At 52.6% G+C, this 25584-nt stretch overlaps 1 protein-coding gene across 22 annotated transcripts in view; it reads right to left on the bottom strand.

The window, feature by feature from the left end:
• Positions 1-2126: 2126 nt before the first annotated feature.
• Positions 2127-25584, bottom strand: part of PTPRF (protein tyrosine phosphatase, receptor type F) — a 375587-nt gene continuing 352129 nt past the window's right edge. For all 22 annotated transcript variants that reach the window (XM_017824689.1, XM_017824682.1, XM_017824688.1 and 19 more), the window contains 11 exons: positions 20798-20921; positions 18765-18940; positions 12817-12936; positions 11627-11781; positions 10042-10327; positions 7947-8125; positions 5356-5482; positions 4986-5111; positions 4221-4375; positions 3949-4084; positions 2127-3811 (listed from right to left, as the gene is read on the bottom strand). In XM_017824689.1, the coding sequence (XP_017680178.1) occupies positions 3743-3811; positions 3949-4084; positions 4221-4375; positions 4986-5111; positions 5356-5482; positions 7947-8125; positions 10042-10327; positions 11627-11781; positions 12817-12936; positions 18765-18940; positions 20798-20921 (1653 nt within the window). In that variant the 3' untranslated portion in view covers positions 2127-3742. The remainder of the gene's footprint in view (positions 3812-3948; positions 4085-4220; positions 4376-4985; positions 5112-5355; positions 5483-7946; positions 8126-10041; positions 10328-11626; positions 11782-12816; positions 12937-18764; positions 18941-20797; positions 20922-25584) is intronic.

The raw sequence follows: 25584 nt of genomic DNA on the forward strand, positions 1-25584 counted from the left end.
GTCCTTCATGCCTAAATAAAACCTTAATTTCACTGTGTGTTTCTCCTGATATGCATTTCCTTCAGAGCATGTAGCAGCTCTGAAGGTCCTAACAAACACCACTCCAACACAGGTTTTCCCTGGTCTGCTGCCTCTCATTTGCTCATCTGAATTGCCAGGTATACAAACCAGAACCACAGAGTGGATTTAAACAACAGCAGGCACCACACAGAGCCTCCTACAAATGTCAGATAACAAGTTTGAGACAAACTCTGTGTTTCTGGCCTTCTTGGTGGCTTGGCAGCTGCACTGGCCATCCTTTAATCAAGAAAGGCTAACTTTCTAATATCATAGAATCACAGAATGGTTTGGGTTAGAAGGGACCTTGAACATCATCACATTCCAACCCCCTGCCATGGGCAAGGATGCCTTCCACTTGACCAGATTGCTCAAAGTTGCATCCAACCTGGCCTTGAACACTTCCAGGGATGGGGCATCCACAACTTCTCTGGGAAACCTGTTCCGACGCCTCATCACCCTCACAGTAAAGAATTTCTTCCTTATATCTAATCTAGCCCTGCCCTCTTTCAGTTTAAGGTCATCTTCCCATTTCCTGTCACTGCAGACCCTCGTGAAAAATTCTGCTCCAGTTCTCTTGTAGCCCCTTCAGGCACTGGAGGTTGCTGTAAAGTCTCTTTGGAGCCTTCTCTTCTCCAGGCTGAACAACCCCAGCTCTCTCAGCCTGTCTTCACAGGAGAGGTGCTCCAGCCCTCTGAGCATCTTCATGACCTCCTCTGTTCCTGCTCCAGCAGGTCCTTATGGGTCTTACAGCTGGGCACAGTGTTCCAGGTGGGGGGGTCTCACGAGAGCAGAGTAGAAGGGCAGAATCACTTCCCTCAATCTGCTGCCCACAAGAGACAGGAGCCCATCTTTTTATGATAACCAGTGCTAAAATGTTCCTGTGAGCAGAAATGCGTAGGTACGGGAGCTCGATAACCTGTAATTGTTACTGTGGACTGAGACTGCTTATTATAATTGGCAAAAAGGCGACAATGAGCTTTTAATTGGAAGGATCAGAATTATTCTTGCTCTCAGAAATGAACCAGGTCAGAACAAGCAAAAAAGGAAAAAAAAAAGAAGTCACTCAACTAGGAAATGTTACAAATGAAAATGGCAATGCTGCTTAGGACAAGAAATGCCAGGACTGTGGGGGAAGGAGTTGCCAAGTTACTGCGCAGAGTCCGCTCAGATTTGTTCAGTGGTACAGCTGCTTCTTTTCCATACTTAATGACTATTTTGCCCTTGAAAAACAAATTTTAAAGTAACAAAATCTCAAAGGGCTGATGCTTGGGCAACATTATATTCAGAGTAGTGATCTTTAAAGGTCCCTTCTAACCCAAACCACTCCATGATCCTATGAGTTAGCATCACTAGGAGGCAAGCCAAGCCTAGGCACTGCCTACACAGCTCTTGCTACAGCTATCAGTGGAATGAATAAAAATCTGAAAATACAAAGAGCAGAAAAGCACCTCAGTGCCCAGGAATTCACCTCTGACTAGCTGCCATTTAGCTGCTATCCCACCTGCCAAACTGTGCCCTTTACAAAGCTGCTTATCTGAGGCTGCTTTGGGGGCTACCTGGAATGACTAAGGAATGGAAAATTTTCACCATGGAAAGGAAAAAAAAAAGCCAGCAGTAGCTACCCAGCTCCACTAGTCAGTGCAAATATGGTCTCTGTCTGAGACTCCAAAGGGAAGGGGCCAAACACTGTCTTACAGCACCATCTTTGGTGCAAACAGCACAGGTGTGCAAGGAAAAGGCCATGCAAGGGGCAGAACCATGTGGGTCAGGGCCCCATGAACTGTCCATCCTGCAAACCCACAAGCAAGTCCAGCCGGGTGGTGGTCAGTGCACCCCAATACAGGTGCAAATGGGCAGGAGGTGAACATATGCATGCATAAAGGGAGTTGTCACGGAGGATTTCCAAGCTCCCTCAGGCACAGGGTCTTTGCAGAAAGTGTGGGGCACTTGTGGCTGGGATGTGCCTGCGGGAAACGACTTCCCTGCCACAGGCTGAGGAGCATGCCCATTGCCAAAGAACTCTACGGGCTCTGGTTACTGCTGAAGAAACAGACAGGAAAGCCAGCTTGTATGAAACCCAATTATTCAAATTTATTAACATCAAGAATTATGCAATGATGCTGTAGATTTTTTTTTTTATTAACAAATAGAAAACAGACTGTATACAACAGTGACCCCTACAGCACTATGCATCCACAAGGTAAAAATGAATGTGTCCTCCAACATTACCAACCCTGGATTGCTGATTTCAACGTAGCTTGGATTCTTAACATTCGGAATACATGTGATAATACAATTAGATACCCTTCCACCACCTTTATTCATAACTCAATGCACTCGAAAGAGGGCTGCTCACTCCCCGTCTTTAGTGCAAGCGTGATATAATAAGGAGTATTAATATATAGTACCATTAAATTAAGTCCAGTAGTCTTGCCACATTGGTTCATTAGAACGTCCTGAAGTAGCGGAAAGTACAATATTCTAGTGACTCTTAACATTTGCAGGATAGCAGAAATTATAGATACACCCAACCTCTGAAGCCATGTGTACTCCCCTCCCCTTCCTTGCAGTACCCTGCTTCCAAAGAGAGCCGGCCCAGCTCCGCTCTGGGTCGCCTGGGCTTGTGCTCTTTGCCTGTGTAAATGCTCTGATGCACTCCACTGGTGAGAGGTGACAGGATGGTGCTTGCACGCACAGAACAGTGGGATTAACACAAAGGGCCATGTCTTGCTCTTTCCATCCCCTCCCCAGGGAAGTGTCGGACCCTCTCGCTTCTCCTGCCCCCTTCCCAGCAAGACACACAAAAAGAGGTTCCAATGCCTGGAGCCCGTGATTTCGGGTCTCTCACAAACAAGGCGACGACAACTCACGTCATATCAGGATCTGCCAATACACACGGTCACTGGATTGGTTGAACACGTATTGTAATAGGACTGAACGGTTTCCAGCTGACAATGGGGACCGCTTCTCCGGTGCCCCCACATGCCCTCCCAAACCCAAACCTACTAAGGAAATAATGGGGGGGAGGAGACTAAAAAAATAATTGGTAGCTTAGGTCCAGTTCCATGAAATTTCATATTCTACAGAGGATTAAAAAGCAGCCTATGGGGAATGGAGCCGGGCAGGAACCACAAGCCAGCTGCTGCAAATTACCAAGGAAGCTGCACTAAAATGGGCAGAACCAGCAGTGACTGGGCTGAAATAAACACAGGGCAGTAAAAAATGTAAAAGCAAAAGGAAATGGAAAAAAAAAACCAACCCAACTCCCAAAGGTTTGGCAGGTCCAGTTCTGTCTGGGCAAAACATTAAGACTTGCAAAAATAAAAAATAAAGAGAGAGGAGATTATAAAAACCACTAGTAACTATTTTACATGTTTAAAAAAAAGATCCCATTCCACCCACCTAAAGCCTCGCTGTGAAATGCAGTCGGCGTGAGAGAGGGTGAGAGATGCACATGAGCAGAAATTCAGCCAGAGACTGGAAATGCTTTTGGAGTCGGATTCCCTCATTTGGCGCTGGGGCTAAGTTCCTAAATGCCGTGGTCAAAACTGGTTGGCGTGGAGGTCTGCTGCCTGGGCAGTACCTCCACCTGTACAGAAGGACTGAGGAATGGGCGGCTCTGGCTCAGAGGAACCCGTCTCCACTCCTAGACATCCCCACCGCGACTGGAGGAAAGCACTAGTTACGTTGCATAGTGGTCGAAGCTGCCAAGATACTCCAGCGCAGCTCTGTAGCACAGCTGGTACTGGTCCTGCAAGGCAGCAAGGAGGGAAATGTGAGAACTGGGGACACAAGGACAGCACACAGCAGGGTTCAACATCCAGAGACATCAGCTCCCCTCCCTTCTCCCACAGTTCTCCACTGCCCTGCAGAGGAGGGGATGCTCACCTCTGTCTGCACCATGGCTGGCCGCTGCGTCCGCAAGGTCTTCACCATCTGGAACATGTCCACCACCCCCTCGTAGCGCATCCTCTCCAGCACGATGCTGAGTGTGATGAACACGCCTGTGCGCCCAACCCCAGCGCTGCACGGGGAGCAAGAGGTGCCATTAGAAGTCCTGCCAGCCCCAGGAAGGCTCTGCAGAGCTCCCAGGAGTGGTGCAAGCCGCTCATGGAGCACAGGGACCTGCTTGGTGGGGAGAGGCCACAGCCCCCACTTACCTGCAGTGCACTGTGATGGGCCCATCCTGCCCAAACTGCTCCTTGGTCTTGTGCACCTGCCCAATGAAGTCGATGAAGCCCTCTCCCGTCTTTGGCACTCCCTGTTCAGGCCAGTCTGTGAACTGGAACTGGCGGATGGTCCGTGACTGGCCGTCCTGCAGGGAGAGGGGTGTTAGAGGTGAACCATGGGTGAGGGGCTGATCTCGCTCCCCTCAGCACTGGTGACCTGCTCTTCCTGACCCCCAGGCCAGGTGAGAGGGTGCACAGGCCACAGACGAGCCCAGGCAGATCTTTTGCTGCATCTCTGGGGGCTGCCTCTATCCTCTCATTCTCACCTCAGGGCAGCTAAGCTGAGCAAGGCTTTGGCCCCTGCAGGGTCTGTTTGGTCAGTGTCCTGGTCCTGTCTGGGGCCCAACTCCGTCCCAGGACCATGTTTACTGTCACACAGGTATCCTGCACCCGGTCTCTGCACACAGAGACTTCAAGTGCAGGGGGATCTGTGTTAAATGCTTGCCCAAGTGGGCAGTACAGGCAAGCCAGGATCTGGTGCTGACAGGGACCCTGAACTGCTCATCAGGGCTGCCACAGCTGTCAAGGCACAAACTGTGGTGAGAGGAGCAGCAGGTGGTGGGCAGCAGCCCTTTCTGCCTGCAGTGCAAGGCAGCACTTAACTTTCCTGTTCCTGCAGGAGCTGCTGCATGCTCCCTTGGCTGGCCTGGGCAGGGCAGAGGCATGGGAGGCAGGGGAGCCAGCAGATGCACTTACCCTGGCATCCGTCACCTTGAACTCCCGGAGGATGTACTGTGGCATGTTGTACTCTGCCATGGGGTCCACCACGAAGTACTGGTACCGGGCAGAGCGCTCTGCAGGCCAGTACTGATGGCACTTCTCCTGTGGATGAGGAGCAGGGCAAGACATTAGCACTGACAAGCTGCTGCTCCTCCCTCCTCCCTTCTGTGGGCAAATGTGGTTGTGGGGCAAATGTGGTTTTGGGGCCACAGGGTGAGCCACTGCACATGCCAGCAGGAGGCTGGCCCAGAGTGGCTGGTGCTGGAGACATACTGGGGTGAGCCAAGAGGTCATGCCCACAGACAGCAGCCCCACAGCCCCCTTGTCCCCCCAGGAGGATTCGTACCCGGCCCATCTCACGCAGCTTTGTCAGCATCACCACGATGGTGGAGTTGTGCTCCCAGAGCATCCGCCAGAAATCCTCCGTGGTCTCGGCCAGTGGTCCCTGCGTGGCAATGTAGGCCTTCTGCTGCCTGCAGAACACAAACATAATGGTGCTCAGAGCAGATCCGGGTGCACAGACCAGCTGCTCCTGGGGGCTGGTGGGCCAGAAGTGCTGAGGGCAGGGTCCCTGTGCAGCTGGGAGCAGGGCTGACAATCCAGCTGCAGGAGGCAGGTCTCTAGGACCAGACATGGGCGTTGGGGGAGAAATGAGCCTGCCCAGCAAGGATCTTCTAAGTGCTTCCCACAGATGCAGTGAGCACCACAAGGTGAAGGATCCAGAAAGGCTCTTAGTCCTTGCTGGGGTGATGGTGTCTCCAGCCCAGCCTCTTGCTGCTGCTTGTTCCCAGCTCTGCTGCTGCACTGAGAGCCCTCTCAGCACCCAGGCCCACATGAGCAGGCTGCCAGCACCCACCTGGGCTGGAAGGAGAGGCTGTGCTTGGGGATGATCCCAGCAGCACCCCTGCATTCCTGCACTTTTACTCTCTGCAGCACCCCCCATCCCTCCCATTGTATGGGAAGACATAGAGCAGCTGAATCGGGTCACCCAGATCACGCACACCAGCTAATAACGAAGGCAGTGTGGAAACCACGAATACTATTTCGCCTGCTTTTTTGAAGCTTCAGAATTTGTTCTTGGTTTTCTACTGCAAACCAGAGCACTTCTCCAAACTTTCCATATGACCTGCCCCAGATAGGACTCCATCCTGAAGAAAGCTCCCTCGGTGCTCTGTACAGCCCTGTACCTCTGCCGGTTCCTTGGCTCACCGAGCTCCCAGCCTGGCACGGCAGAGCCCGGGCTGGCTCCACCACTGCGGGGCGCTGGAGCCCGCGGGACTGGGGCCGGCATCCTCCGTCCTGCCTTCATCCCTCTGTTCTACCTTCATCCCTCTGCTGGTGCTATTTTTAATGGTGCTAAAATTAATGAACGTGCTGCAAGGCAGCAGGATGCAGACAGGGGCTGCTTCAAGGAGGATGCGTAAGACATCACAAAAAACAGGGAGCAGGGTTGCAGAACGAAAGAGCTAATAAAGATGCAGCATCAGTGATATCTGCAGGACCTTGGGCCAACTGATTTCTGTAGATAAAACCTAGAAGATTGCTAGTTCAAAGGAAAGGACAGGAAGAGATAACAGAGCTCTTCGGGGATGGGGTAGGTAGCACATGAAATGGTACCACCTGCCGTGCTTGTAGTTCTCCACCTCCCTCCATAGCATCACCAAGGGGCAAAGCCAGCATTGCTCTCCATCAGCTCTGGAGCCAGGACAGAGTGGATGCAGCCTGTCTGTCAGACCCAGACTGCAGGGGTGGGTGTGAAGGCGGCCACGTTAATGACCAGTGCCAGACAGCTCGGAGCCGCACAGGCAGGAGGGAGCAGAGGCTGCTCTGTGACAGCTTTTCTCCAGTCCCTTTATCCTTCCCCATTACTCTGTCCCACCCTGAGGGAGCCTGGCTTGCTGTGGTTTTGCTGCTTTGGGATGCTCCCTGGGTTGCTCCCCGTCCACTCTTGCCTCTGTGTAGCCCTTTCTCTCTGGGAGCCCTGGCTGGGCTCAGCTGCTGGAGCAGGGACAAGGCACAGAGCCTCTGGCCTGGATGCACCCACATTTGTTCCCTTTGGCAGTGCCTTTTGCTGCTGGGAGGGCACCAGCCCAAAAGAGGCAGTTGGGCAGAGCCAAGCTGGAGATCAAATGTGCCACATCCATCGTTGTATCCCCTACTCCTGCACTGGGTGACCCTACTGTCATGGTGCACAGAGAGATGACAGGAACGAGCCTTCTATGTGCATCATTGGGATTTAGTATGAGTTATTGTCTAGGGATTGGCTGGGAAGGGGATGTGGCCACTGGACTGTTTGCCTTAATTTTTCTCTCCTGGCACTTTGCATCTGAGAATGCGATGCAGCAGATAGATACAGAAAATGTTAATATTATTGCCCCACTAGATCTTAATGTGTGCTTTCTAAAAGGTGTTCTGGAGAGTGGAACCCAGTGATGGGATCCCCAGTGCTCAGCACCAGCCCTGCCTGAGGATCCACAGACTCTCCCCAAAACCAAGACATGGAACAACGAGCCTTGGGCTGCTGCCTGGATCAGCCACTCAGTGCAAGCACAGTTCTACCTCTGGTTGCTACAGCTACTGAGGGGAGGCAGGTTTGCGTTAGATGCTGCAGATGTAAAACACATGCCAAGAGATGCCTACCAGAATATCCCATAAAACCTCCACAGGAGCCAACACAGCCTGCCACTCCAGCCATGTGGGCATCTGTGTACAGCAACACAAGCCAGCCTGGCAGCACTCACTCACTATCAGTCTTCACATATTGTAACTGTACACACTGGAGTGTCTGAGAAGATGGAAAGTGATAAAATTCAACAACGTGATCCCAGCCCACCTTAGACAGTCAGGACCAGTCCTTGGGAAAGAGGAGAAGGCAGCCCTGCCCAGGTTTTGAAGCAGGCAGGACAGGCTGGCCCAGTCACCTAAGGTGATCCTTACCTGTACCCATCTATGAAGCTGGCATTGATGTAATCAGAGCCCTCGACACCCCGGATGGGCTGCAGACAGACTCTGGTCAGCTCGTATGGCATGATGTTCACGAGGCGGTTCTTGAATTTGTTGCACGGGAGGTTGGCACTGATGAAACGTGAGGTATGTGCTTTAGAGTTGGCCAGCAGCTGAAAGAGGAGGAGACATGTCAGATCCCTGCTGGGGACGCAGCAGGCTGGGGGTAAAACTGGGACCCTGCCAGCAGGGCAGGCAGGAGTTCCTCTGGGCACACATCCACGCTCCCTCTTCTGACCGAGGGACAGCTGCTGGGGACCAGGTCCTTCTGGACCAGACAAAGGGCTTTGTCACCATGTTATGAGGAGGCTGCACCTGGATGCTCTGTTTCACAGTAATCACCCATCTGGTTTTCAGCACCGTGTCGGCCCCTCTCCCATGGCACTGCACACCCAGGCACGGCCTGGCCTTGCTGCTGGCTTTAGGCACATGGCTGTAGGTGACAGCAGGGGAACCACCTGTGCTGACCTATGGCACAGCCCCAAAGCCTCATGTAGTGGAGTGGAGACCCACAGCAGCTCTCTGACCCACACAGCAGCAGGACATGAAGCTTTGCAGCTCACTGAGCCAGGGACACGCGCCTGGTGGCGTCAGGGAAGGAAAGCTTTCCCTCTTCCAACAATGTCTTGCTATTTACTTCTCACCCAGAAGAACCCAAGAAAATGTGAGAATTGTGACAGTTTTAGGTGAAGAAGATCTATTTTGGGCTACTGTGAGACATTTTATGGTTCTCTTTGAGTCCTGTAAACTGGAGTCATGGTAAATGTGTTACTTAGATCTGCTGGCAGAGACATTCAAACAGAAGTCCCTCTTTTTTTTTTCCCCTCTTTCTTGTTTTCCTTCCCCAAAAGACTGCCTCCAGGATCTCCAGAGCCATCCTTCTATGAGTGGCAGTTGGTCCTTGGCAGAGGCTCCCCACAGAAGGACAGGGTTGCTCTCTGGGGAGAGATGCAGCATTGTGAGGTCCTCCTATATCCTGCTCCCCAGGGTTTCTCATGCCGTGGACACTGCCAGGGTTCAGAGAGAGGCAAATTTCATTACTGTTCTAAAGATACCCTGGGAGAAATAAAAGGAAAACAAAATGTTGTTCTTACAACAGACCTGCTTGAGTTGAGCAAAATTCTGCCATGGCTCTCTGAAGGAGTTTCTCATGGCAGGTGTCGCCATGAGACACTCACGCAGCATATTCTACTGTCCCAAGCCCAGGACACCAGCAGCTCTGATAACTACAGGACAGAGCTGTTAAACTATTCCCAGTTTACGCAGAAAGTCAATATTTTGCCTCTCCCGCTCCTTCGTCACTGGGAGGGAATCCCCAGGGTGCAGCTGTACTGCTGCAGTTCATTTCACAGCCTGCATGGTCTGCTGCCTCCCCGCATGAGCTATATTCTCCTGCATGAGTTCCCTGGACTAATGCACCTCATCTGAGAATATGGGCGCTTACCAGAGCTCACTTCCAGCTCCAAGGCTGTAATAAATATCTGCAGTTGGCATTCACAGACACAGGCAGCAAAATGTGGGCTTGGCTTCCTAAAAACAGTGTGCCTTTTCACCAATTTCATCAATTCTAGACACTGAGCCTTGGTGCTGAGGTGGTTAAAAGATAACAGATCTCAGCATTGAAGAAATGAGGCTAGAAATGTCTCACATATTTAAATTGGAGCCATTTCCAGACAAGTTGTTCACAGTAACATCAATTATCACTAACATGATCTGCATCTGATTTCAGATGCAGCTCCCGCCGCACAGTGAACCCAGAGCAGAACGTGCTGCTGAGAACTGCACATCCATCTGCCTTTTATATCCTCCCCAGAAGCTGCCAATTCAGGGGGGACCGTGGCCGACACAAGCTTTACAATTCAAATGTATTTCAAATCACTGCCTACCTGCTTCAGAAACACACAAAAGAATAACCGCCTGTAATGATCCATAGCTCTCCTCTCCCAACCCCTGGATGAGCAGCCCGTGGGGTTCTGTGGGCAGAGACGGGGGGGCTGGAGAAGTGGGGCGGCGGGGCTCTGCCACCAACCTTGAATTCCAGCTCCATGGAGGTAACGCTCTCGCCTGCTGGCACCTGGGTCAGCTTCTGGATGTGAGCGAAGAGGTTGCGTGCAGGCACCTCGGTATTGCCACACGTGGCAGCCTCCAGCAAGGCCTCGTGGATGAAGATGTACTGGTCCTCTGTCTGCACCATGTAGTTGCGCTGAGAGCGCATGCACGTCACGTGGCCGTAGATGTCCACGGTCTTCTCGTGCTTCATCCGCTCCAGCATGGCATCGATGACGATGAAGCACCCGGTTCGGCCCACGCCGGCACTGTGGGAACAGAGCACGTGGCCTGAGGTGACACAGTCTCCTACAGATGTCACACAAGCTCTGATTTTGTTTAAGAGATCACCCAGACCTACAGCACACAAAAGGGGAGTAAAGGCTGCTCTCTAGTGACTGGAGCTCCAAAAAAGAGGTGACGAGAAGAGTGAGGGAGAGAGACACTGGAGAATGTAAGTTCTCCCTTCTGCTGGCCCCCTTTCATTGCTGGAGCAGAAAGGACATGGTGTCACACTCTGCTGGTCCCTGTGGTGGCTGGTAGCACCTCCATGAGAGGAGAAATGTGTTTAACAGGCAGGAGAGTGACAGCACACGTGTGCGCTATGTCAGAAGACCTGAAGAGCAGGCTGGGCCCCAGTGCCAGTGAAGCCCATAAATTCAAGCCTGCTTGTCCCCTAACCAGGGTCACTGTTTCCTAACCCATTAAACAAGGACAGCCAGACTGAGAGGGGAAGCAGAAAGGTGAGATCATGCATGTCTATGCTGAGCCCTTCTCTCAGACACTGAATGCCTCTCCATAACTGCTGGACGAGCAGTAGAGAACCCCAAACTACCCACCCCGAGAGCACCCTGAAAACAACAGATATGCTGTTGTGATATTTAAACACAGGCAGAGATAGGGAGCTCGGCATTTCCTCATTTATGGTGCAAGTCAGATCCTTAACGGGGCTTTAATACAGCTTGTTTGTGTGTTAATTATACCCCACTCCCATCTGAAACAGAGCATGAAAGAAGAGCATTAAACACTGCTGGTAAGGCGTATGCTGGAACGGCAATGATGGAGTGGTTTGTTCAGTAACAGTCCCCTCTTGGCTGGTACAAATAAATCTTGGTTGGGTAATATGCTGAGCCTTAGTAGACTGATATTTTGCTTAAAGAGCTGCCTCTCTACCCTGTGACAGAGTTCTGTAAATACCACGTATGAATGTTTGTAGAGGTCACCGCATGCACGTCTATCAGTGATGTGCCTCTGAAGGTACTACCCACTTATGCTGGGCACAGATAATTTAATTTTTAAATGGCACTAGCAGTTTTGCAGGAAAATGTGTTTTCTGAGGCTGTCAATGCAGCAGTGTTGTTTAACCTGACACAGCAGTAGCAACAGAACTGTCATCACTGCATTACCACTGCTGGGACTGTTCTGTTTCCAACCCAAGCATCCAGTGCAGGTTATGCTACCGTGAAACCTTTCCTACAAGAAAAGGAGACTCCACTTTCAGACGAGTTAAAGCTCCTGCAGCCACAAGGCATGTGCCCGGGTGCAGCTTTGCAAACTCACAATCCTACCTGCAGTGCACAACCATGGGCCCAGCATCTGGTGGGTTACAGGCCTTGACCCGTCGCAGGAAAGCGAGGATTGGGGTGGGGTATTCTGGTACCCCGTGATCGGGCCAAGCCATGAACTGGAACTGCCGCAGCTCTCGCTTCTCACTGGAGCCATTCTGTTGAAGACAAAGAGGAGTTGTTCTGCATGAGAACAGTCTCGTCCCAGGAACCCACTGATGGGACACACAAAGCTCTGTATGATGATGCATGTATTGGGCTTTCACCACTGAAAATTTGGAGGCAAAATGTAGGTTTCTTCAAAGGCTTCTATACACAGAGATGTTTTGTGGAAAGCCAGCTGATACAGAGAGCAAAGCAGCTCTGCAGGAGTGGAGCAGGCTGCAGGGAAGGTGAAAGACTCCTTTCTGCACAGCACAGGTTCACTACCTGCATACTCACTGCATGTTCAGGGAAAACGGGCACTAGGCATGGGAGGGCTACAGCAGCCAGTTTCCTCCCTACTCCTCTGCATCAGAGGTGTCTCTGGGATGGGTCTGCAGTCTGCCCTGCTCCTGTCTGGGATTGGCTGAGTGATCTATGCAGTAATGTGGTAGGACTGGCTGGGTGACTGCTTGGGGGTGAGATGCCTTCTTGGGGTGTGAGTGTGTCCCCATGAGCACTGCCAGGCTCCTGGCCCAGACTCAGTCACCCAGAGAGGCAGCCCACTGCAAAGCCTGTCTGCATTGCCGTGACATGCTGCTGCTGGCACTGCCCCCAGGGATTTACAAACGCTAATGAGCAACGCAGCAGGCAGGAGAGAAGGGTTTGTACTCAGAAACAACCTCTCCATTTGCATTATTAGGGACAGAAGTGCTAATAATTTACTGCTTCCCATGTTGTCACTCTAATGGGAGGACAGCTGCTACATGTACACTGGCCAGAGGCAAGAACAGCCCTGCTCTGGGGCCTATCACAGGGTCTGAATGCATACAGAAGAGCAGCAGGTATCCTGTCCAAAATGCAGTGGTGGTCAGATGCACAAGCCAGTCTCCTACTGCAGTTGTGAGAAATGGCCCATGTATGGAGTGGCCACACACTTGGCCAAGCCAGGCATAGCCAGTGGCCTCTGCCTGTGGGCCATGGAGCAACCTGAAGCATCAGGAAGTGTCTCTGCACTACCTGGAGCAGCAACAGCCCAGCCAGCCCCATACCTTGTACAGCGCGAAGGTGCGGACAGTGTAGGTCGCCAGCTCGACTGTATCCAGCAGCGTCACCTGGATCATCCCATAGGTTTCTGTACCCCGGCTTGGCCAGTACTGGTCACACTTCACCTGCAGGGAGGCGAGGAGAAAGGGTCAGTGCTTGGCTGCTGGTTGGGGCACTGGGGTGAGGAATGGCAGTGAAGGGTAAAAGACAGAAATGAGTCATGGTGCAGGGAGCCCCCAGACACCCAGATTTCCTTCTCCCAGTGTGTCCAAATCCCCACCAGAAAGGCAGCACCCCCTGGGCTCCTTTCCACAAAATTCATTCAAAGAGTGATTTTTTTTCCACTGGAGCCACCGGTGGGAAGTGGCAAAGGAGGCCAGGCCACCAGACAGAGCAGCAACAGTAGCACCAGGTAAGAAGACAGTGAGGGGCAATTCCCAGCAGTGATTTGTGCCTGCTGTAATTTTTCTTCTCTGCCTCCTGTTTGGGCAGATGAGGGTCTTTGGGCTGTGCCTGCACCACCCCTCTGCCTGAGCTCTGCCTGGATGAAGAGAAGGTGGGCAGCTGTGGGCTAGTGGGAGGAGAGCAGGAGCAGAAAGGAAGGGGAAGCAGTGGTTTATGTGGGCAAGGCTCTGCTCAAAGGGCAGCTGAGGTGAGAGAAAGGCAGCCTGTATCCCCACCAGCTCCCTCCTCTCCCAGCTCAGAATCCTTGACCCACAGCTGAGGCAGGACGGAGCTCTAAGTCCAGCACAGTACACACCAATACAACAAGAGGCACTACCTTTTTCTGTAACACCTGTAGTCCCCAGGGTGCCCCTGCCAGTGTGGCCTCCGGGCAGCAAACCACTCCAGTGAAAGGTGGGACACAGCCCACCCCAGGGGGCCTGGACACTGGGCTAGACCACAGGGCTGACCCTGCCAGTCTCTCTGTGCTGCTGTAGGCTCAAGTGCATTGAGCATCACAGAGAGATGCCAACCTGCCCTGCTGGCAGGTGGTGCATCCCTGGAAACCTACATCTCCCAGGTGTTTCAAAAGAGTTGTGCAAACAAGGCACAGATGCCAGCTCAGACGCAGACATATCCTGTCCCTCTGTGAGAAGACACAGACTGTGGCCAAACCATCCCTTCAGCCCCTTCCTGCAGGCAGCACTGTCCCATCACGAAAACATTGCTGCTCCCTAGAGATCTCCTGCCCTGCAGCACCCTTATCACCCCCTTCCAACTCTGCAGCCAGAGTGCTTTGAACTACCAGTCACAGCTCCTGCTGCAGCCCACTTGGCAGAGAGCCCTAACACATCCCCAGGGCCCCATCCCTCTGCCCCCTTCATCTCCCTGCACATTCCTCCCTGTTCACCTGCTGATGACCTCCTCCTCCTCCTCCTCTTCACAGCTCAGCGTTTGCAAACTACTCCTCCGGTTTTGTTCTCTGCAGCCCCAAGCTCCCTATTTAATTGGCACCCTGAGCATCCCTGTTTCATGTGACACCCGGCTCCCCCACCCCGCAGAGCCGCAGTGCCTGGCTGACAGGAGGAGGGCTTCATTCCCACCCGTGTGCACTGCACCGAAAATGGTTTCCCGCCCTAGGAGAGAGGAGTGAATGGAAGATCATCTGTGCTTGTCAAGGAATAGTAAACTTAATTATTAGCAGAACGTGTTTACAGGGGAATGTGTGGGAAGGGAAACAATAAGCTTAATTAGAAATCAATGAAGTTCTGCCTTTTAATTGAAAGCACTTTCAGCAGGGTGGGGCTTGTGAGAGCTCAGAGGCCTCATCCTGCACTCTGGCTCTGGAATGCAGACACACCTGCAGCCAGAGGGATGCACCTGTCCCTGCTGTTTTGTGTTCTTCTCTCAGTAAGTCCTGCCCTGGCAGAAGTGCCTGGAGCAAGGCTGCCTAATGAGGTACAGCAGGTGCCCGTGCACCCAGAGCAGCTCTGCTGCCTCCTGCCCAAGGTCTCCAGCCATTCAAGCTGCCGTGCTGTCTTGGACCTGTGGCAGCGTGGCAGGCCCTGCAAAAATCTCAGAAGATTCCTCTTCCCCACTTGGCACAGTGCAGCCTGTTATTGGACACCAACTGGCTGCAGCACGAACAACTGTGAGGTCACAAACCTTATTTCACAGCTAAACTGATCCCATCCTCATGAGCAGGTGGCAGCTGCAGGCTGTGTCTCCACCGAGGCCCGAGTTTGCCTTGCCTGAGCCTGGCTTGGGGGTGACGTGACCCCTCTCTGATGGAGGGGAGGGCAGTGTGGCACCCTGTAAACGCTGGGGCAGCTGCTTGCTGTGTCGCCCTTGGTGTGGTTTGCAGAGGATGTTTCAGGGGAACAGCACAGCGTGTCCCTGTGCCTGAGCCTACACCTCGGGGAGAGCAGTCTCCTCCTGCCACCCACATGCTGCAGGGCCATGTGTACTCGAGCACAAAACAAACTTCAGAGGAGTTCCCTGTGTGGGATAATAGCAGCGCCTGGGCTGGTAATTGAAAATTATTTATTCATGACCAGATAAGAGTCAGTCACATTTTCTGCCAAATTTACCCATAATGTTTATGCCCCATTTTCAAGCTCTGTAAATTTTATGCTGAAGCCGATACACTGTGGCACTAAAGCAGACAAGAGATGTTTTCTTCTGGCAGTGCTTGTTTCTCATTAACTTAAGGAGCTCAGTAATGTCCTGAACAACCATTCATTGCAGCTTTGCTGAGTGGCTCCTGTCCCTCCCCTTTGATGCCCTGTGCCCAAGAGCAGCCGGGCACCTCTCTTCATCTTGAGAGCTGTGCTCAGCTCCCGGCCCCACTTGCAAGCTCCAGATGGCATCACTGCCAGTGAGAGGGCTGGAGCACAATGTGGCTGCCAGGCTCCTCTTCCCCAGAGCCCTCGAGCACCAGCTTCTTTACACCCCTGCCTGGGGACAGCAGAGATCACACCCCAGGGATGGCTGCTTGGTGCTCTGGGCTGGAACAGAACAAGCCACGGCGCTGCTCCGGGAGACCTCACTCTGCCGGGCTCTTGGGGATAGCCCAGGGCAGGAGAAATCCTGCTTTAATACCTCTCTCATGCAACACAGCCCGGCAGGGACGTGCCACGCTCGCAGCTTCGGGAAAGCTAATCTACAGTGTGTGTTTCTGAACTGCCACCAAATGATTCTGAAACTGATTGTAAAGCTTTGAAGGCAGCTAAATTGCACAATCCAGCCATTTCTATCCTTTATGTGCTTCTCGCTTTGTGAAAACATGAAAAAGGGAGGATGATTTGGACCATCAAGCCAGCTGAAATTGCAGACCATAAAAGCTGATGCTCTTTAAAGATTTTTTTTCCCCCTGCAGCTCAGGAGCCCTTTAAAGCAGTGTCACCCCCACAGGGCTGCCAAGCTGCTGCTGGTCCTGGTCGGCTTATCACAGCACTGCCAAGGGTGACCTGGGGAGCTCGCCTGGAGAGGTGGCAGAGCCTGCTCTGCGCTGGGCATCTCGCCATGAGGCCCTGCTACCCACCCCAGGCTCTGCAGCTGGACAGACAATCCTGTGCCTGCACCAAAGCCCCTGGGCAAGGGGACTTTCAAGCAAGGTCACCCGTGGGTAACTCTGTGACGCCATGTGACTGCCTGGAGCAGTGCTGTCCCACAGCAGCGTGAGCATGGGCAGGCAGGAATGCTGCAGGGACCCAAGGGGTTACATCAGCTGAGGTTTGAAGCCTCTGGAGTGGAACAAACTGCAAAACAGTGACTCATGCTGAAAGTCTGGAGCAACGGGCAAATGACTGGGATGGGATCTTCCTTGGTCCCAAAAAGGTGTGCTCCCGAGAGAGGTCTAGCCACCATCAAAGGAGCATGAGGAAAAGCAGAGCAGCAAGGTGGTTGAAAGCCATCTTGTCTTGGAGGATGCTGAAAAAGACAACCAAAAAACCTAGAGAAAATTATCTCCTAGAAGTCCACATCCCACCTCCTTGCCAGGGCTCTGCTGTGAGGGGATGCCCCTCACACCTACAGGGTCCAGCAAATACATCCAGGGAAGCCCTTGTTGTGGATGGCTGGTTGGATTCAGGAGTGGCCAGGCTTCTCCACTGCCTCCCTTGGCACTCTGCCCCTCCTGCAGTGCCTGAGAAAACTGACCACTTCTCATTAGTGCTGGGGATATGCCAAAGAGGCAGCAGGACATGGGCAGGCAGTGCCAGGGAGCAAATGCAGGGGTCTGGGTCTGGTTGGGTCAGCCTAGAGCCCCTGGGCAGTGTGCCCACCCATGCAGGCTGACTGCAGATTCTGTGAGGGCTCTGGTCACCTCCTGCCCATGACAGGGATTCACAGTGCCTGTCTTGTCACCAGAAGCCTGACCACACACACTGTGTTTGGGACAGAACCAATACTGCAAGAGGCAACTGCAGGATGATATGACAGGGAGCGTGCTGGGGGGAGATAACACACAGCTCAGCAGCACAGGCATCTTGGGCAAAGACAAGAGCCTGTGGGGTCAAAGGAAACCCGTTATCTTCAAGAAACACGCACCTTGGAGTGCTTTGCCATAACTAAGCAGCCCAGAAGTTAAGTGAGTTAGGACTCCAGGCATGGATTTCCTTGGTAACCCAGAAGGGCTTTTCCTTGTACTTCAAATATATGCTCCATTACTGAAATGTGAAGGCACAAAAAAGTCTCCAGCTGCAGAGGGTGGTTGATCAGAAGCTTCTGATCTTGCTTAGCCCATGTGCCAAGCCCTGAGCCGCAGGGCAGGTCAGATTAATTTCCCTTCGTTTGGGCTGGGCGGGTGACAGTGGCCATCGGACAGAACAGGCAGGGCCGTGCAGGGGGAAGCACAGTGCAAAGCTGGGGTTGCCTCTCTGGAGGAAGCTCATCTCCAAGGAACACTGGTTTTCCCTGCAGGCTGTAGGGCATTTGTAGAGCCAGGGAAACCCATCAACAATGCCTGTTTTTGTACATGCAGAGAAAGCAGATCTGTTTTGCCACAGTGATCGGTTGTTCCAGCTGCTTCCTCCCAGCCAGCGTGGGCTGGGACACCCCTGTGAGCATTTCAGTGCTAAAGCTTTGAAAAGGAGGGAGAGCATGCAGGCAAAAGTTTTAACTAAACCCAAACTTGACAGCTTCTGCTTCTCAAGAATGAGCTTATTGGGCTAAAAATAACCAGTGCTTCACAGCTTGAGCGCACAAGCCCCTTCTCCTGCTGTTGGCATGGCAACACTAAAATATTCTACAAGTACAAATGCTCACCACTAAAATTTTACTTTTAGGAACAAACTGATCACAAGAGGCAGAAGCTGCCTCCTGCTTGGGCAGGCTTTGCCCGAAGGGTGCATCCGGGCATGGGAGCACTTGGTCACAGCTTACAAATTCCTGCTTCAGGGGCTAAGTAAGAACCTCTGGCATGAAAACCTTAAGTATCATCCGCAGTGAGGGCTCCTGCTCCTTCTCCACCTCACACCTTCCCCACGGTTTGCAGGCAGCTTTGCATTTATTACATCAGAATATCTAATCCTGGCTGTATGAGCCAATCATTTATACATATTGTCATTGGACAAGGCACAAATTAGTCTTGTTATTGCAATGAGACCCTGTCAGCCATCCCCCTGCATTGCCAAAGATGCCAGGGTCCTGTCAGGCTGCAGGATGGTGCTGGTACAACCTACCCATTGCAGCTTCTCAGCTTCTGGGACTGTCCACACTCCCCATTTCAGAGCTTTCCTTTCCCCCTTTGGTGTGAATGATGTGGGGAGGGAAAGGACGGGTGTGCACACAGACACACAGGCAAAACAGGGGTAAACGAGCAGGACAAAGACAGGAGGTTTTGCCCCACAGGGACACGCTTACAAGGCACTTGTTGCTGAGCTGCCAGCCCCAGTGAGCCACATCCCTGGAACTGCCTCTCCCTGGATGGCCTTATGCTGTTAGGTGTTCCTACCTTTCTCTCCTGCCCCTCAACAGCTCCAGAAAATAAAGGAAGCACACACTGTACCCTGGACTTCTCCTCCAGCCTGGTCATCATGACTATAGTTGCTGTTCTCTGTTCCCACACCATCCTCCAGAAGTCGCTGAGGGTTTCTGGCAGAGGTCCCTGTGTGGCAATGTAGGCGTTCTGCTTCCGATACCCATCGATGTAATTGGCGTTGATGTAATCACTGCCGGGGACTCCTGTGCAGGAGAAAGAGGGCAACTGTTACTCTGGGGGCAGCCCACGACCCTGTCTGTACCTATCGCTCTGCAGGGCCCTGCAGGCAGGGGAAGAGGCTGGGGATGGCAGGATCTTTCTCCCAGGAATCCTGCAAAGGACAGGGATGGTGCCTGAACAAAGAAGAATCCTTTGTAACTCCCACATTAATGGAACAAGGAGGCAACACCAAAGCAGAGAGACAGCTGCCACCCGCACACAAAGGGAAATTCACAGGCAGGAATATTAAGGAGCTCGTTGGCCCCAAGCAACTCATTGAAATAATTGTCTTAAATTCACCAGCAATTTGTTATGGTCCTACAGCACCTTTTAAAAATGAGGCTGCTTCATTAGCTTGCCTCTGTTAGAAACGGATGTCAGGCAGGGATGTCCTCCCATCCTTCCTGCAGGAACAGGTATCCCAGAGCAGGAGGAGAACCCACTACCATTGAAACCTTTCTGTGTGAGACCCCCTCTGCTGCCTTCTGACAGAGGCTGCTCCAGCCTCCACTCTGCCTCCGCCACTTTAAGGAAAGGAATTTTTTGTAAAGGCCTTTAAAATGCGAACACATAGTTACTAAAATAAATGTGGCAAAGCAGAAGCCTGGGGCTGCTTCCCAACTCTGCTCAGCATGGGCTGCCCCGGCCACAGGGAGAGAAAGCAGCATGAATCTCCCCTGGAGAGAGCATCTGCATTTCATTAGGGGAAGGAAATAAAGCTGGGGTCACCCCTCGTCCTTTTGTGCTGGGGAATTTTCTACAAGTCTTGAAGTCTCCACCAGGCAGCAAGTGCTGGTGGCTCTGGGGGAGTGGCAGCAGACGGAGTGTAGCACTTGGCTCCCTTGGCATGGGCGGCGGGGACCTGGCAGGGTGCTTTGGGAACGGTTCCCAGGAAGGCACAGACACTACTTACAGCAACTGAGTCAGGCTAGAAAACAGGGATTCCCCCACGTGTTCACCCCACAGCTGTCTGAGAGGGTTTGCCCGTGAGCAGGCATGCCAGGGAATCCCATAGCTGCTGCTGCTGCTGCTTGACAGGGCTTGCTGTGAGGGACCGTTTGGCCCCCCCTCCTCCTCCCGAAGAGGATGAGTAGTGCATTAGCATTATAAAAGCCTTTTCCATTCCTAGAAAAAAGATGCTAGTGACTGTGCAAAGCCAGGCCCCAGTTCCTTCCCCAAGCATTGAATTAGCTGCATCTTCCTCATCCCCATGAGTGGGCTCAGATCTGCTGTGCAGAGCTGGATGCTGGTTTATAGAACAGCTCCTCTGTGTTCAAGAGAACTAAAAACATGTATTAGCCCAGACTCCAGAGATGTGGGGCTGGTTCTCGGAGCCATGGGAGTGAGTGCTATGGACACCAGAGCCTGATACATCTCCCATGGAATACAGGGATGTGTGGAGCCTGATGTCCCAGGGGAAGGGGCACCCCTCAATCTGTGTCACTCTGGGCACTTTCTCAGCAACATATACTGACAAGTCCAAGAGGAAGATACTGGCCTGACAGTTGTGTTGGGACAGAGGGTGGCAGGGCTAACAGTGCCATGTTTCACCAGGTACTGAGGGAGGCAGCTGAAGTCACACAGCAAGGACAAAAGTAGAAAGGCTGCTGGGACAGATATCTCTGCTGCCAAGCAGTATCAATCAGCAGCCACACAGGACACACTGCTCTGAGGAAAGCTCTGCAGAGCCCTTTCTCTCTTCTGGCCATTCAGAAGAAACATTTGATCATGCTGATACTTGGTGTTTGCCCCTGCTCAACCGAAAATGGGGAAAAAGATGGTCCCCTGCTACAGTCAGGTTCAGCTGCTTGCTGGGGTACTCACTTCAGAGTCACTCTTACCATCGATGGAGGTCAGGATGACACGTGAGTGGTCATAGGCAATCACGTTTGCATAGCGGTTTTTGGGTTTATTCACTTCCAGGTTGGAGTTCTCCCAGGTAAACTGCTGCCCTGGATCAATGGACTGCGGAAAGAAAGAGAAGGAAGGAGTCAGGAGTAGTTACAGTGCAGTGAGATACTGCAGCACACATGCGTTTCAGTCAGGAAATCTGCATTGCCCTGCACAGCTCTCCCCAGGCCAGACACAACTTCCATGGGTGTCCACAGCAGCAGTGTCAAGCCAGACCACACTGAAAACCAGTTTCCAGTGGGACACGCATCTCATGACCTGCAGGCAAAGCAGCCCCTCGCTCGGGCAGCCTGCTGCAGATGAGCCTTCATCTCCTCTGCTGTGTGCTATCCTTTCCTCTGGAGCTACCCATCAGCAGAAATCTGGTCTTCTGCCAGGACTCCAGAGAGACCTGACTGCACAGTTCTTGACCTAGCGGTTTTATTAGCTGTTGAACTGCAGTCTCATGAAATATAGCAAGCCCATGGTGTCTTGTGCCCCAGGAGCTTTCAGTATTAGTGCCCTGCAAGACAGCCTATGAGCTTTTGCCAGGGAATAGTCATGAAAATTGATAGGTTACTATCCACTGCTCCAGCTACTTATGCAATGTAAATATCTCTTGTTTGAGTTAACAGAGTGACAAGAAACTATAAACCCAGAGAAGAGACATTGTTGTAAATCTTGGCCAAAGGCCTGCACACTGTGCAACTGCCTGAAAAGCACACACCCCACTCCCACCTGGCCTCACACATCCGATGATTCTCCCATGCGCCATGTGCTGGTGCAGCCAGTGCATGCCTCCTCCAAGGCCAGGCAAGCCTCTTCCCAAAGCCTTCCCTTTCGTCTCTGTTCGTGCGCAAAACAAGGTGAACAAGGACCATGCCTAAAGCACCCCTTGGAGATGGGGTGGCTTTGTTGTCTGAGAGACTCGTGAGGCACCCGGACAGCTGCCTCATGTAGGGACTTGCTCGGCACTCGCAGCCCTGGGCAAGCTGGGGGCAAACAGCTACAGCAGGACAGTCACCCCATGAACCCCTTTCCCCTGAAATTACCAACACCACCAAAACATTAAAATCAGGCTCCAACTCAGGGTTCCCAAAACTTTGCTGGCCCAGAGACATGAACGCTGGGTAAAGAGGCCAGGGGAAGCACAGCACGCTGTGCTCTCTGCAGGCATCCGTGTTCATCGCCCGGCAGAGAGCCGTGTCAGGAGGTTTCTTAGGCAGTGAAATGCCTGTCTGTCAGCTCTGGATCAGCTGTGAGCAAAAGGCTGAGTCGAGAAGCACAGTTCCCTGACTGGGCCGACGTGGACAGCCCTCATGGTCCCTCTGCTCAGTCCCACCAGCCATCGGCTGTGCACAAGGTGACATCCACTGCTGTCCCCCACGCTCCTCAGCTGTGGAGCAGGCCCTTCCCAAGCAGCCAGCACTGGGTGTGGATACTGGCTTGGGCACAGAGCACAGGCACTGCCTGCATTGCTGCAGCAGCCCTGAGGGATCTGTGACACCAGGGGCCAGTGCTGTGCCAGGTGGCAGCTGTCTGTCTGTCTGTCTGTCCCCACGCATGGCCCGTGCTGCCAGCCCTCCCCGCAGCAGCAGCAGGCTGCCTGCAGGCACAGGGGCCAGCGCTGACGAAAACACGCAGGAGGATGTGACATCACAGCGATGCTAATAGGCAGTTTGGGAAATGTAGGATGTAAATAGACATTTCCTACAGAAAACCTGTAATTTTCTATTATCAGTGTAATAAGTAGGCAGCCGCTGCGCTCAGAGGCGCGGCAGCAGGGATGGTGAGAGTGGAGGCTGCAAGCACTGCTTCTGGCTGGAAACCCACTGGCCTGGCTGCCACAGCCTCTGCAAACTCCTCTGCCCAGGCACAGAGACATCCCAGTACAGCTCATGGCGTTCTGGGGCACTTCAATTCATCCAGGCACCTTTATTTTGTTTTCAGGATAGGCTGCTCACTGGATCAGCTCTTTGGATGCTCTCCTCTCAGCTGTGTGGCAGGGAAGACTGCTGCCCACCTAAGGGTGGGGCTGAACTGCAGAAGGGCAGTGCAGAAATGATCAAAGGTATGAAAAAATAAGAGGAATATAACGTGTAAGGACTTTTCAGTTTGGAGTAGAGATAAGTGAGAGGGGTTTTGATACCAGCCTGGTCAATTCATAGCATACTGAAGGAGAAGCACAAATAAGACAAACTGAGGAGGAAGAGATAGACCCACCAATGCCTATTAGAGACATAAATAATACTTATTTTTCAAAAAGGTGGCCTTAGTCTGCACAGACAGCCCATGCAGAGAACTGACTACCTGGCGGTGGGGCTAAGACTGGCCCTGAAGGCATCAGTGACCATCTTGTTGCTATGGAGAAGCAACCCAAGAAAGCACCAGCCCTACATGCACCCTGTGAACACTCTCAGTGGGCACAGGTGGGTGCTGGAGCAAGTCTTCCCCCCTCAGCAGAGGCAGGCAGAGCTCAGTGCAGTTGTTGGTGTGCAATCTACACCGCACATCTACGGCTGCAGGGCGACCGAGCTGTGCGGGGCAGTGTGCTTTGCACTGCAAGTCCATGTCCTGCCACAGCAGAAGAAAGAGTTATTTCCTGGGGGGTGGGGCACAAGGCTGCCAAGAGCCCCCAGAACCAAGGAGGAGCATCAAGGGGTTGCCATTAGGGTTAATTGCTTTGATGTGCAATGAGGATGTGCAGAAATGGTCTAATCATCATCAGCCTCTTAAGAGGGCGAACAGGTGAGAAAGTCAGAAGTAATAGAGCACCTGAGTGCAAAGAGGCTCTAATTAAATACTCCTGCAAATTATTGACTCATTTAGAAGTAAAATGATTTAATTTAAACTCTGATGATGAATTAATGTACACCTGTTCCCCCCTTTAAGGCAAACAAATGAGTAAATAAACTGGAGCATGATGGGCTGCTTGGAGAGCAGTTGGAACCCTCACATGGAGTGGTGGTTGGCAAGTCTTGTCCCATCTCCGTACAATGCTCTGCAGCCCCTGACTGTGGCAGCACTGCCTTGTCTCCCCACCTTGCTCCACAACTGCTTGGGCTCTGGGAATCTGCTCTCGTTCCTTTCTGGGGCTCATGGGAATGACTGCTTCATCCCAAAACTTGATCAGAGTAACACTTTCAACTTATTCTTCCTAGAAAGCAGAAGGGCTAGGAAATTGGAAGGAAATGAGCCAGGAACAAACTTAAAAGCCCCATGACTTTTAGTTTTACTTTGCTTTAAAGTGACAGGGGAGATGCTGTAAGACAGCAAGTGCAAATTAAGAAAAAGCCCAATTAGTGAAACTCCTCCTTCCCAGCATGGAAGTGCAAAGAGCAATCTCTCCAAAGTAGTTCAGGGATTCCTGCTGCTAATGCCATAAAGACAGTCAGACCATTGAAACAGGATTGGAAAAAGGCTCTTTCCTAGACAGACTCGAGAGCACTCTGCAAATGCCTTGAAAACATTCCTGGGTGCCAGTTTATCTCTCAGATACAGTCCACCTTGGGTTTGTTGCTCCCCTTCCCCAGTGCAGCTCCAAAATCCCTCCATATGCCAAGTCCCTGCTGTTGTCTACACTGCTGGCAGGCATGGGCAGCCCGGGCAGGCAGATCCCTGGGGCAGCCCGGGCAGGCAGACCCCCGTGGCAGCACGGCTGGCCCTGCCTGCGGCAGCCAAGGAGCTGGGCACCGTGACCCCGCTGCGCTGCTCAGCAGCTCAGGTGGCTGCACAAGGGCACGGGGGTGGGAAGGTGCTCAGGCAGCGAGTGCTTCCCGGCCTCCTGTGAAATCAACCACATTAGCACAAGCATTGACCACTGTCAATCTCTGCTGCGTCTCAAATGAGGACATAATGTGCTTCTGAATCAATGGCTGGCAGCGCTTCAGCCTTATTATTCTTATTACCGGAACCTGAGTGCTGCATGAGGCAGCTTCCCGACCAGCCCGTTAAACCCACAACGAGCGGTTCCCTGGGTGCTATCTGGACCCCAGGTCCAGCACCTCCTGGTTTCAGTGGCTCCAGGGACCCAAGCACCTCTCCCACCATCTAAGCTGCCTTGCCAGGACTACAGGCAAGGGAGATGCAATGTCCACAGTGGCTTTAAGGAAAACGCAAGTGAACACAGGGTTTGGGCAGGCCAGCAGTGTTTGTCTCCTTAGAAAACTGCAAGGAAGGGTCTGCAGCCTCCCCACTACACTGGGAAGCAGGAGCACAGTCAAATCTCATACGTGACCTAAAGATTACCAAGAACTAATGTGCTGGGCAGTGCCACACTGTCAGGTTCTCATCACCTACAGCCTGCTTTGCTCCCAGGGGTCTTACACTGGACGGACATGCCAAAGGGACTGGGCACGAGGGGCAAAAGCTGCAGTTTGGATGTAAGGAAAAAATTTTCCCCTGAAAAAGTGATGCAGGACCTAGCCCAGAAACAGCAGCAGCCACAAGGGAGCAGGAACTAGTGCTGGCTGGAGCCAGCCAGTTCTGTGTTTGCTAACAGCATCAAAGGGGACACCAGCACTCAGCCTGCTGGATCCCACAGCTGCTGTGTGTGACGCAGTGTGTGTGTGTGCACACCTGTTTGTTCCAGTGCAGGTATTCCTGCACCATCCGAGGGCAGGAGCCTGCCCCCCGTGCACAGGCTGCAGCGTGGGAAGGTGCCCACAGGAGGAGCTCCAACACAGCGACAGCGCCTGCCACCGCCCGCAGGTCCACAGTCATGGGGCTCAGCCTCCCT

The sequence above is a fragment of the Lepidothrix coronata genome, unplaced genomic scaffold (genome assembly GCF_001604755.1).
Source record: "Lepidothrix coronata isolate B3197 unplaced genomic scaffold, Lepidothrix_coronata-1.0 Scaffold112, whole genome shotgun sequence".
Classification (NCBI taxonomy): Eukaryota; Metazoa; Chordata; class Aves; order Passeriformes; family Pipridae; genus Lepidothrix; species Lepidothrix coronata.